Source organism: Symphalangus syndactylus, chromosome 3 (assembly GCF_028878055.3).
Source record: "Symphalangus syndactylus isolate Jambi chromosome 3, NHGRI_mSymSyn1-v2.1_pri, whole genome shotgun sequence".
NCBI classification, from domain to species: Eukaryota; Metazoa; Chordata; class Mammalia; order Primates; family Hylobatidae; genus Symphalangus; species Symphalangus syndactylus.
The window spans coordinates 73,610,494-73,623,861 of NC_072425.2; the positions used below are offsets into that span (position 1 = coordinate 73,610,494).

The window sequence follows — 13,368 nt, forward strand, 5'->3', positions numbered from 1 at the left end:
TTTGCAGCAGTTGAAGATCTAAAATAATGTTGACGTGGCTGGAGGTAGTGAGCTGGGTTGACTTGGCATAGACATAGCTTGGAGAAGTGAGCTAGGATGTGACATGTAAGGCTGGTGAGATCCAGTAACGAACCTGGGCTCTACTTTGAAAGTAATATGAAATCACTGAATGATTGTGGAGTGTGGGAGATGAAATGCCATGAGCTAATTCGTCATTTTAAAAGACCATTAGTAAAACTATTCGGTATGATATTAATGATGGATACCTGACATCATGCATTTGGTAAAAGCCATAAAACTGTGCAATACAAAGAATAAGGCTTAATGTAAGGTACAAATTTTAGTTAATAATAATGTATCAATTTTCCAATTATAAGGAAGGTACTATACCAAAGCAAGATATTAAATAATAGGGGAAATTGTGGAGAAAGGTGGAAGGAGAGAGTATATGAGACTGTACTTTCTTCTCAACTATTTTGTAAACCTAAAACTGCTCTAAAAAATAAAGTCTATTAATTAAAGGGGAAAAATGATAACTTGTTGCTGGGTAAAGAATGGGTTGTGGGGAACAGTTAGAAAGCCAGCATAGTATTCTTTTTAAAATTAGCATAGCTTGTCTCAGAAGAATCTTATTATCAGAAATTCATCTTGGCAACAAATATTCAGAGATCAGAACTCTACATGAGTGTAAGGGTGAGATGGTGGAAAAACAGAGAGGAGGAAAAAAAGTCATGTTTCCATCCAATGGAACAGAAACAAATTGGAAACGAAATCTTCATTTTTGTGCTATCTTTGAAAATTATTTTTATAACGTCTACCAGAGAATCACTTTATTTTTTAAAATTTTAATTATTTAATTTTTATAATTTTTTAAATTGACATAATCATACATATTTATGGGCTACATAGTGACTTGGGGTACATATAATGTATAGTGATCCTACTAAAATTCTTTATACTTACTTTTGAATTGTGATTATTTCTATGTGCATCAAATTTAAATTAATATATTTAAAGTTTATATATATACACGTCTATATATGTATATGTTTATATATGTGTGTGTGTATGTATGTGTATGTCTATTTATTAGTGTCTTCTAGGATGTAAAATATTCCAAAAAGATTTAATATTAACACACTAAGGTAAGAATAAATCAGTAAAATACAGGCTTTGGTAGTTAGTCATAAAGAAAGACATTAACAATATTTTGAAGCTAAGCCTAATAACCTTGAACAACCTTAAAATGGTCACATTAGAACAATATAACCAAATTAAAGACTAGCTTATGATATTTTTACCCTTCTATCTTTTTATTTGGAGCAGCTAAGTATCTAAATCTGCATAAATCTGAACTTAGGCAGATGGATTTATTTTCTACCTAACAATCTAGTAACTTGACAGAAAAATGCCTATCAGCCAGAGATATATTTATGCTGCATTAACTTAATACCTAATAATTTTTCATTTCCAGAGAGTTATAGAAATAACATTACACTTATATTGCTGCATCTGTCTGCTTATAAGTTGCTTCTGATGACACAAATGGGATTGATTTGTTATCAGTTCCTCCAGTTAAATAATTCTTGATTGTTAGGTCAAAAAAAAATTACAAATCTTGAGCAGCCTCTGCATATTCTGACCTGAATGATCGTCAAGATTTGATTTATCATTTAGTAGGGGATGAGGCAAAAGAATACCAAGTTCTACTCTTGGAAATTCTCTCAATGGCAGAGTTATTAATTAATTGTAATAACATCTTAATAACATTTGAAGTGTCATTGAAATAGATTAAAATTTTACACATGTGCCAAATTGTTCAACCAGGGCATTCTTAAGGATGATTGGAGTCTGGTGAGAATTATTTCAGGAATTATTTATTAATTCAAATTTCTTTGCGTACTCTGCACTAAGTAAACACAAAACCATGTGCTCTGTTACATTTTTGTTTGTTTACTTATCAAAGAAATGATTGCATGAATTTATAAAAATTAAAATTTAAAAAGATCTTTTATTTTAAAAAAAGCCCCTATACATACTTTGTTCACGTTAATGAGGGACTAACAATAAAGCTGATTCCCAGAATCCTGACTCTAGGAATTGGGGCTGACCTTGAAGATCGCCAAGGTTAAGTCACTCCTCCAAGGTCATATGTCTAGTTGTAAACAAGTCACGGCTAGGATGCATATCTTGAGACTCCTAATCGGTCATGCGTCCCCCAGGTTCTACCTTACTATTGCTTTGAATGGATACAGAAAATAGGGATTTCAGAAATAAGATCCGAGAGCCAAATTTAAGTCTGTACCTTGTGACGATAAATAATTTGACCTCAGAATTGGATCATCCATTGATTAAAATAAATCAGCGTCTCTACCCAGAACACTAATAGTAGTTAGGAACGATAATAAAATAAAAATAAAAATGGTGTGCATATATAATATACATGTATACATACATATAGACAGAGAGAGAGAAAGAGATTGATTTTTTTTTTTTAGTAGTTAATCCTTAAATGACAACTCTACTACGAATGCTATTGCAACTTTGCAACTATTTTTTCATTCTCACCTCTGGTTTGCCTCTTCATCCTTCCAGGGCCAAAGAGATAAAGAAAATTCAGCTGGTGAATCTATGATATTATTTGTCACATAAATTCCACATTTCTACCTAACATAAAATGTTCCAATTTTATGACTCAGCACATTTCTTTGGCTGCTAACAAAATCAGAAGGAATGAATTGTGAAAGCTAAACAGAATTAAGGACTTAAATCATGACATTATGTTGCTGCAACTCTGCATTTACTTGACAGAAAACGAAGTTATAATTCCCACCAGCATAGCCTCATTTTTACTCTATACTAAATATATGAGGGCTTTGGGTCCACTGGGCTAAGCCTATGGCTGACATATAACTTTGGCATGATGCTTAACCTCTATAAGCCCCAGATTTTTATTTGTATCCTAGAATCTTATAATATCTACCATACAATGTTATTAAGATTACATGAAATTCTATATGCCATAGCATTCTGGGAACTGCGGAATAATTTACAAATATAACGTATTATTGCCAAGCAATGATTAATTGCCCCATAATGAAGAAACAAATTTCCAATGAAACAGAAGTATATTTTAAAATTATTTATAAAAATGCGTATGTAGAATGACATGCTACATGAACATTCTGAATATATTTAAGTATGATTTACACAGCATGACCTATTGACAAAACATGAGTTTATCATTGTAAATCATAATTTATTGAATCTTTTCCCAATCAGATGATAAAAACATAATCTAACCTAACATTATGTTAAGGTGTGTGTGATTTAAGTTTAGAGGCTATAAAGTAAATTTTAGTACAAATAACTTCAGCCCACAAAGAGATTATTCCCCTAAGGTGAATTATAGGGATGAGAAATTGATACTCCCCTAGAAACAATGATAAAAATAGGAGAAGGAAGAAGGGAAGTGTTCTAGGTGAAATTACAACACTCTGGTTCTGCCATAGTAGACCTAGAATACTGTAGATTTGCAGTGGAAACTGGCAACAGATGATTATACATGTTGGAAAGAAAATAAGTATTATATCGTGTGACTCTTCCCCTAATGGAAGTGTGACCAAAATAGGGAAGAGGAACAATGGTCATGGTGATTCACTCTGGCAGTGGCCAGCTAAGCCCATCAAGGAACGCAGTGTTTCACGCAGAGTTTTAAAGAATGCAGGGGCATTGATCAAGTAGAGCAGGACGAACCCAGCATTTCAGATGAAGGGACAACATATTCAGAGTTTGAGAAACCTAGAACAACATGGTTCATGAGGGGAATAATCAGTAATTTGGTTTGCTGGAGGGTAAAGTGTACGAAGATTTGTACAGAAATGAAGAAATTTGAAGAAAGATACTTCCAGAGCCAGAGCCAGACTTTAGATGCTGAGCTGACCATACTAGGGATGGAGAGCCCTGACCGGTATTGATCAGGGGATGGCACCATTGATTGTTTTGGAAAGAACACACTGATGGCAGTGTTCTCCGGAGGCAGCTGGCTTTGTCATGGTCCTCTGCCATTAACTTTGTAGGTCAATGTTAGAGAACACAATACCTTTATTTCTAGGCATTGGAATAAAAGCAAGGAACCTGAGGGACATTTAAGAGAGCTTGGTCCTGTGTTTCTCAAACTTGGGTCACTTGTTTGGGACACGACCATGATTTTCTCTTATCCAAAAATCATTTTTAGTCTAGTTTTTAAATATTTTTGATGGGCTCATTTTTTCACAACTCCAAAAAGGAAAAAATATATCTTCAAGAACTAGCATTTGTTAAATTTGCAGGTTTAGCCATTCCTTGTGTATTATATATTAATATAAACCTAACTATCAAAAGAAAAATGCTTATCTGGGCATTTTTAGGATGGTACCATCTGGGTACCGCCCTAAAATCCTTCTTTAGGAAACACTGGTCAACCTGATGCCATCATTTTCCAATGAAGAATTAATGTGCAATGAAATTGGATGATTTGCCTACATTCTCTATGTGCTAACTATGTGCCACAATTCTAGGTGCTGGAGCCACATCATCTGGGGCAACATCAGATCAACATCATTGAGCTCTTTTCTCCACCAATTTGTTCACTTATCTAGTCATCAGTTACAAAATCACTGCCCTCAGGAACTTACATTCTAGTGGGGGACACAGACAAAAAAACAAACCTACAAAGACACAGCATAATGGCAGGTAATGTGAGCGACTATGAGGAAAATAGAGGGAAGCAAAGGAATAAATAATGACACGGTGTGCTTTTAGATAGGATGGTCAAGAAAGACCTCTGAGCAGTCCAGATGTGTTGAGAAGGTGAATTGTGGCATATCTGAGGATGGTTCTATCCAGGCACAGGAACGACAGGAGCAAAGTCCTCTCAGGGAGATCTTGCCTGACATGCTTGAGAAAGAGCAAAGGCAAACTAGTGATGGTTCCATGAAAACCTGTCTATTGAGACCACTACTACTCCTTCCTTCTTGACACCTCACCCCCTCACACCCCTTTTTTCTATACCAAGGGTTGACCAGGACCAGTTCCAGCCTACTACCTGTTTTATTGGAACAAAACCATGCTCATTTGTTTACTATGTCGTTTATGAGAGTTCTTATGCTACAACAAGAGTAGTATTACTGCAGAGACTGTGTCGCCCTCAAAGAGCCTAAAATATGTACCATCTGGCCCTTAGCAGAAAACGTTTGCTGACCACTACTTTATATCATGCTCTTTAGTTGATGCGGTTGTCAAATGCGAACATCCCAGAAAAATACTGCTTTGGACATCTTTATAAAAATGAAATATGCATTTTCCATGTTAAAATCTAGTTACTGATGGTAGAAAATCTGATTTCACTTTTTCAAAACAGAGTTGTGTACCAGTAGAAACTTTTTAGTATTCTATCTGCAGGTGTGATTTTTCTTTAACAATGAATGGGAAGAATAAGGTATCTGCCATTGCATACAGAAAAGAGTGAGGAAGAAGCACAGTAAGCATTACCCTTGTGGTTTTCTCTTGTTAGTATTCAAATTATATTCACTCTAAACTACATCTGAAACAGGTTGATAATATACCCTGTTGGGAGTTGCATTGTCAGGTGATACACAAGATTTTACGCAGATCTATATGGACAGTGTGGCCTAGAGCTACAAGTCTCTTTGGAGCTAATTACCTTCTTAAATCAAAGGGTCCTAAAGATAGTCTACAACCTCACATGAAAAAGTTGCTGTGCTCACCTGGGACTTCCTTTTTCACTTAAGCAAAATGCCCAGGGTTCTGGCAGCAATATTTTTGTTTCTGGTTAAAGTTCATGGGAGGCTCCTCTTATTGTATTCTCTATTGAACAGTTATTTATCTTTATAAAGGGAAAACAAAACAAAAACAAGTAAGACTGGAGAAAATAGGGTAAAAAAATACATAAGCAATATTTAAAGACTCCATATACATGTAACTCAGTGTTTAAAGTAATTCAGATGAAGGGTTGGAGTAGTATCTAGTGAAGAAGGAAGTTGAAAAAGCTGAATTGTTAAAATATTTCTTACATTGGGAAGATTATCTACAATCAATTTATTTAGTCTCACAGACCCACTACAGCCTACTAGCTCGGTGTATCTTTCAGGTGTTTGCCTGCCCACCCACTCAGCACCCCCTTCTCATTTCCCCCACTTCCCTCCTCTTCTCCCTTTGTTTCTCTAGAAAACTCACCCTTCACATTATAAAACTTTCTTTTCCAAATCTTCCCAACTGATCCCTCTATCTTTTTACTTAATTCTCCTTGCTTTGTCTCTTCCTGAGATACTCATCCACAATAACCTCCTATTATCATATGGTCAAGCTTGACAGTTGAAAACAATATTTTATGACTATATAAAATATAGTTTTCTGACTATAAACATATGGTTACAGGAGAAAACTTTGAAAAACATGGAAAAGCAAAAGGAATAGAATAAAAATTAGCTACATAGTTACCACCTTAAAAATGTTTCCGACCTGTCACCTCTGTATCTATTTAAAATTTATAATTTTTCTGCCCTTACTATTTTATGGCCTGATTTTTTCACATAACAACATGAAAATATTTATTTCTCTAGGTAATTAAGCAGTCTTTTGAAACCTGATTATGATCACCAAATGGCATAAGATACTGTTTATTTGATTCATCTCCTGTTGATAGACTTCATTTGTTTCCACTTTTTCTGTATTATAAATAACACCGCAGTGAACATCTCTGTGTGCTTATATCTCTGATGATTCCATTGGAATAAGCGCTTGGGAGTGTTACAGCTGCAGAGAAGGAAGATTATGTATTTCATTAAGGATGTCACCAAGTGTTATTCTGTAGCTAACTCCTGAAGACAGGCAAAGGGACTTCCTCCATCAAGTGTTTAATGCTAAAACTCAGTCTGATGTTTCATTTGGTTCATGTTTATCATAATGTTTCCCCAGCTGAAAGTCACTAGGTAGTTTATTGTTTCTTTCTCTGGGGAAACCTTGCAAGTGACAGACCAGAAAATGTGGGAGTTTGAAGAAGATTGATCCTGGAAAGAGCAGAGGGCCAAAAAGATGGCTCAGGACCTAATTCGAGTTTGAAATAAGTCATTCGGTTCCCAGCATAATGCTTATTGAGTGTCCACATGACACATACTAGGTGCTTTGACAGAGGATTATGGAAAAATTAAAACCAAAGCCCCATTGCCCTCACAGATTTACTATCCACAAGAAAAGGGAAGAGTGCCATCTCTTAGCACTTATCTCTGTGTTTGGGAAGAGAAAAGTCCTTTGGAGATGAAGTGCATATATATTCACTTTTTAAAAAGTATTTTTGCCTTCTTGAAATTTAAGCTCTTTTCTCCGCCAGTTTGTTCACTTATCCAGTCAAGAATACTATTATCTAAAATATTCACTCTTGGATGATATATGAAAGAGCCCTTTCTATGTGACTGAATACCAGCTGGAATCTCTCCATTGGGCCACCCCAAATAAACATATCAGGGCATCACAACTTTTGATCTGCATGCATAGGCTACCATGGTCACAGCTCACCTCTTTTTGATAAGGAAGCAGGACTGTAGGTTTCTAATCATACATTTGCAATTGCTAGAGGGGCCGCAGGATAAGAAGTATGATCAGAGAAGTTTTATTATTGACATTTTAGAAGTTCTCGAAGGTCCCTGACAAACTCCAACTTCATTCTTCTTAGGCTTATGTTCAGGGACCAAAATATTCTATTGAAACATTCAGAGATTTTAGCAATTTCTCTTTAAAGAAATGCTATCATTCCATTCTTTGGGGATGGTGGAACAATGCTGCTTGTGTGCTCCAACCACTCGGATCATTCATACACTGTTTCTTTAGAAGGATTTGCTTTCCAAAGTTGAACTTTCAGAACTCAGAACACCTTATCACACTTTCACAAGCTTTCTCTCTGAAAATGGAAAAAGAAAAAGGGAGGGAGGGTGGGGGGAGCCTGTTAGGACCTGTGCCAGTTAAATCCGATCTCTCCGGGGATTTGTTTTTCTTCTGGCGTCAGATTAGATGTTCAAATCAAGCAGTGTTTGAGGGCTGGGAGGGAATGTCCATGGGATTCTTAGTGAGGCTAATCCCGAAGCAGCACATTCCAAGGGGCTAATCTGCCCAAGTTCATTGCTTACTTGAAACGTCTCTTGGGGGAAGAGCCGAACAAGTGACTTTTTTTTCCAGTGGGCGGTCATAAGAGCATTATTAACGGAATGACCAGCCCTAGCTGCAGCAAAATGAAAGCAACAGGAGCTGCTCCGGGGACTGCTTTTGCCAGCACCCAGAGTCAGTGCTCAGGTAAAATGATTTCAGCTAACTTTTCTCTTGTTCAACTTCTCAATATTGGATCTGGGGACCTAGAGGAAGACCAAAGATCAACACCCAGGGAGGCGTGGAGGGAAAGGGCAAAATGAACTTATGAATTTAGTACCTTTGGGTTGGGGATGTTTGTTCTGATGAAGACAGGGCATACATTTGAAACGAGAGGGTGACGATGAGAAGCATTGTGAAACTTTTCTTGTAATTTGTTCCTATAAAGTTAGTGGACTCTTTTTCCTAATCTTGCGAATACTGGTCTGAGTGGTTGTCCTTCTGTTAAGCTGCCCTGCTGAAGAGGAGATTGCAATAGCACTTTCCAAGGCTTTTTGGAAATGAGTTTAATATACCCTGTGTGTATGTGCTTGTAAATCTTCCTGCCTGGAGAACTTGATTCGATAGCTGGTGGGGAGGACATAGTAAGAAGATTCAAAGTAGTTTGGGGACTAACATTTGTAGCAAAGACTTTGGGAAAAACATTGAATCCTGCTTAAATGAAATGACTTAATTTTTTTAAAGCAATATTTACAGACTTTTGTTTTCATTATTTTGATGCTTTATTGACTGCAAATTTAACTTTCAAAATTAGTAGTTGCGTTATTCTTTGAGGGTAATCATTATACTTTGTTCATTGTGAATGCCCTCATTTCTGTTTTGAATATGATGTCTTTTAATTATTAGCCTTTGAAAAACACTTCCCTATTACACATCACACATGACTGATAATGCAGAAAGACAAGAAAGAAAATAGCCAGCCCTTTGCAAACTCAGTCATGGTTATGTGACCATTCTATCTTTAGAAAAGAATATACAGAGAGGTTTTCTGGGGGCCATAGAAGCCATCTTTTCTAAGCGTGCATGAAACTTCCCAAGCATATTTTAAAAAGAAAAGATTTTAAGACATGATGTCTGTTAAAGTTTTGTGTTAAAGGAGAATTGAAGGGTCAGCTAGAAACACAGCACATCAAAACTATTTCATGCTTTCTAACAATGAGGATAACTATTCTGAGATAACTGAGTTGGATGTTGAAGCAAAATATAAAGCTTCATATAGAGTAGTTCAAAACCTTCAAACAAAGAAAAGGAATTCGTTCAGGAAACAAACCAGGATTAAATGTCAGAATGCCCTCTCCAATAAAATAAATTTAAAAATCTAATATAAGATGTTCACACTAAAGACCTGAATAAAAGCATGATAAAGCGAAGTTCACAATATAGTAATTATGCATGATATTTTGTAGAATCCCTAATTCATGTGTTATACCTGCATTCTTTCTATTGTGTATTATACTTTTCTACTCAACGAAAAAATCCAATTTAATCATGAATGATGGGAAGATTTCTTAATGTTCTGTTTCTCTTTTGTTTTCCTCCCTATTTTCTGTGCCTTTGCAAGGGAGATGATTAATCTGCTAATAATAAGATATAGAAATGATTCTCAATCTTTTTGCTAACAATGATGTAGCGTTTCACCTTTCAGAAGGTAATTAAGCAGCAAAGCTACACACAAATTAAATTACTTTTTTACTGAAACTCTAACTAGCTGGCAATCCATATGTAGGAATTCTTACCACCCATCATCTGACTAAAACTTCCAGTGCTTTCCAGGCTAACAATGGGATCCATGAGCAAGAGAAATAAGGAAGGTGTCCTTGAAAAATCTCATCCATTTGTCTTTGCAGCACAGATACTTAAGTGAGGAGTCTTGTGCTTACATTTCTTTGCTGTATAGCCATTTCTCAGATTCTGGTGTCTTCCTAATGTCCTACCTTCATACCTTTACCCCAAGGAGAAAGGAAGAAGACATAGCAGAGTATTCATTCCTGCGCATGTGGGGACTAGAAGAGGGGAATGATAAGGGGAAAGATGCAGGATGAACTGGTTCCAAGACCTGTCTCTGGGAGCCAACTCTGTCCAAATGCCAGGATAATCCTGGGCATGCTCAGATAGTACTGCCCATAACAAGGGTATTTCATATCAATAACATCTAATGTTTTAATGGCAATTTAGCAGAGTGGGTTAGAGTGTGAACTCTGAAGCCAGACTGTTCAAGTTCAAACCCTGGCTTTAGAATGTATTGCTGCATCTCTCTGCCTCAATGTCTTCATTGGAAAAATGGATATAAAAGTAGTACTTTCCTCGCAGAGTCCTTATGGGATCCAGGGAGACAATGTATTAATATATTTAGCACAAGGCCAAGCACATGATGCACCCTTACTGAATGTTAGCCATTGTTAATTACCTATTGAGTGCCTACTACATGTGCCAGGTGCTTTATCTGAATCATCTGGTTTGATTATCCCAACAACTCTTCAAAGTAGCTGGAATTATCCATATGATATAGAAGAGGTTCCAAAATGTTAAATAAGCTTCCTATATATCTTGTTAGTGGCCAGCCAGGGCTTGTGGGTTCCTATCATCCCCAACACAAAGGGAGACCAATTTAGGTCGGGTCTCCTAGAGTAATTTCATAGTCCCCTCATCTGAGCCTTCATCTGAACTTTTAGTACCAGAATCAACCCTGGACAGGTCTCTCTTCTTGGAGCAAAGCATAGTACCCCTAAAATCATGATAACAATGCTGTGTTTCAGGTATTGCTGTTGTCTCCATTTTATAGATGAGGAAAACTGAGGATCAAAGAATCATGTAACTTTCTCCAGGTCACAGAGTCCCACTCACACCACTTTTTCTAAATGCAGACCTCATGCTCTACCCATGGTCAAGCTTGCCCCACTTTTTCTCAGGGAGTATTGGTCAGCACTCTCTAAAATTCCCAGATGCTCCCCCACAAAAGAGCCTTCTGAATGCTGGCCAAAGTTGAACACAAAAAGAGAAAGAAAGTAAATTCTCCTTTTTTTGCTCTCTAAAGTGTAGGAAAAGTTGGTTTCAATCCAGTGAAGAACATTTTACCCTCTTTCTGCCAAGAGATATTATCAATGAAAGTATTCAGTGTCTAGAGAAAAATCATGGCCTATGAATAGTTTAGCGAACAGGCTTTTTACAAAGATGAAGACTGGCTGTCTATGCTGCTAAGCTCATTTTTGTTACAAAGAGGTAGCCACTAGCCTTTTCTACCTGTTTGAAAAGAAAAATATTTGAGACTAGACATTGGGAATTTTTCATGTTTAGCTGAAAGGCAAAACTGCAAATGTTACCTTTGTGGTGTGAGAATGCAGAGGCCCACCTGGACCTGAGGGTCTCTGAGGCAGGGTGGGTGCTCCTTTTCAGGTGGACAATGCATGAACACCCAGAAATGATTCCATGTGATATTGACCATTACTGAAACAGGATGCAGTTTCTTTGTGCCCCTCAACCATGGCTCATGTTGCTCCTTGTAAAAATGTGCATTGTCATGAGTATTAGGCAATTACTGCCTTCGGGGCCACATGCTTGCCTAGACCTCCCTTGTGAGACAGGAGGGAGGTGCAAGACTGAAGTACTAAGGACCAATCAGAATTTAGCACAGCTTATAGACATCTGAGTCATTGGCAGAGTCAAGATTAATTATGGTTCAACACATGGGGGCTTATAACAGTTAACACTATAGAGACAGGTCAAATCAACAGCTCAGTTGTGCTTTAGCCCTGTATATAAGAGTATGAATTTAGTATTGATGCTGCATTAGAGAGAAGATGATGCAATGTAGAAATAACATTAAATGTTGCTCTAGCAACTTCCATCTTAAAGGCTTAGAGAAGGAATCTTCTGAGCAGCTCATTGAATTTCATGGGAGACTCCGCTGCTATTGCAAATGCTGGTAAAGAAAACCATGAAGGGATGCAGGATGGATAACTGCTTTGGAACAGAGATTGTACAGTTTTCCGGAACATCCGTTGTCCATGTGAGAACCCAATCTCAGTGGCAGGACTTCTGGGTGGATGGACCCAACAGTGCCCATTCTAAGAAGCTGTATATGCTCTGCTGAAGGGCATGTGGGGTGCACAAGAAAAAATGTGCTATCTTACTTTTTTCCAAAGGCATTACCCGTAAACCTTTGGACTATGATAAAAACATTTATCTTCCTCATGCTTTTATTTCCTTCCCCCCCCCCACCCCCCTGTACTTAGCACTGTTAATTAGAAAAAAGCATAGGGATACATTAGGGCTTTTGAGTTATGCAATTCTCTTGCTATTTTTCTTTCCTTCTGCAAGGAAAATCTAATGGAAGTGTCAGCTGTGAAAACCTTATACTTATTTGGATGCATTTCTTCCCATTACTGAATACTTGTTTTCTATAAGGTTACAAACATTGCTATTCTATCCCTCCAAATTTATTTTCTCTGCAAATAGCATTGTCTTTCTGTTCTGAATTTGTATATGATTCCATCACTAACTTTTTTTTATTATGGTCAGTTCCTTTAATTCTCGATATTGTGATGTTAAATAACCTAATCAGCAGGTACGGGGAGTAATTGATTTTGTTATATTTAATGTTTATATGTGAAATAACCACAATTTCAATTCAGTTGGTGATATACTAGTCTCATATGATTATGAAATTTTGCTTTCTAGTTAAAAATATTTCATGGTGTGTTCACCTTTCCTTTTTTTTGTTGTTGTTTTCTTTTTCAGGCTCAGAAATCCTGGATAGAAAGAGCATTTTATAAAAGAGAATGTGTCCACATCATACCCAGCACCAAAGACCCCCATAGGTAATCTTGCTGTCTATAATGTTGAGAACATGAAGTAGCAATTATACAAAAAACCTACAAGAGTAATCATGACCTGTTGCAAGGGAAACACTGTCAAATGAAATATCTTTTGTTATTGTTTCTGGACATCTTTGAGGCAATCGTATTTATACACACTATATAGTATGTCATGCCTACAATTAAGTCTTACTCTAAGAGCCTATAAAGAAAAACACATACACCATTGTGGAAGGAATTAATCACCATATATAACAGCGGATTATGTTTTTTGTTATGGTTATTGATTTTTCCTTTTAAGTACCTCCTCCAAATGCTTAGTTTGTACCAACACGTTCTACAATAGGAAAAAGAA

General features: G+C 36.7%; 1 protein-coding gene across 23 annotated transcripts in view; it reads left to right on the forward strand.

Moving 5' to 3' along the window:
* The window catches only part of TRPM3 (transient receptor potential cation channel subfamily M member 3), a 943,194-nt gene that overhangs the window by 603,077 nt on the left and 326,749 nt on the right, over positions 1-13,368 (forward strand). For all 23 annotated transcript variants that reach the window (XM_055272296.2, XM_055272299.2, XM_063636996.1 and 20 more), the window contains exon 2: positions 12,937-13,016. In XM_055272296.2, coding sequence (XP_055128271.1) covers positions 12,937-13,016 — 80 coding nt within the window. The remainder of the gene's footprint in view (positions 1-12,936; positions 13,017-13,368) is intronic.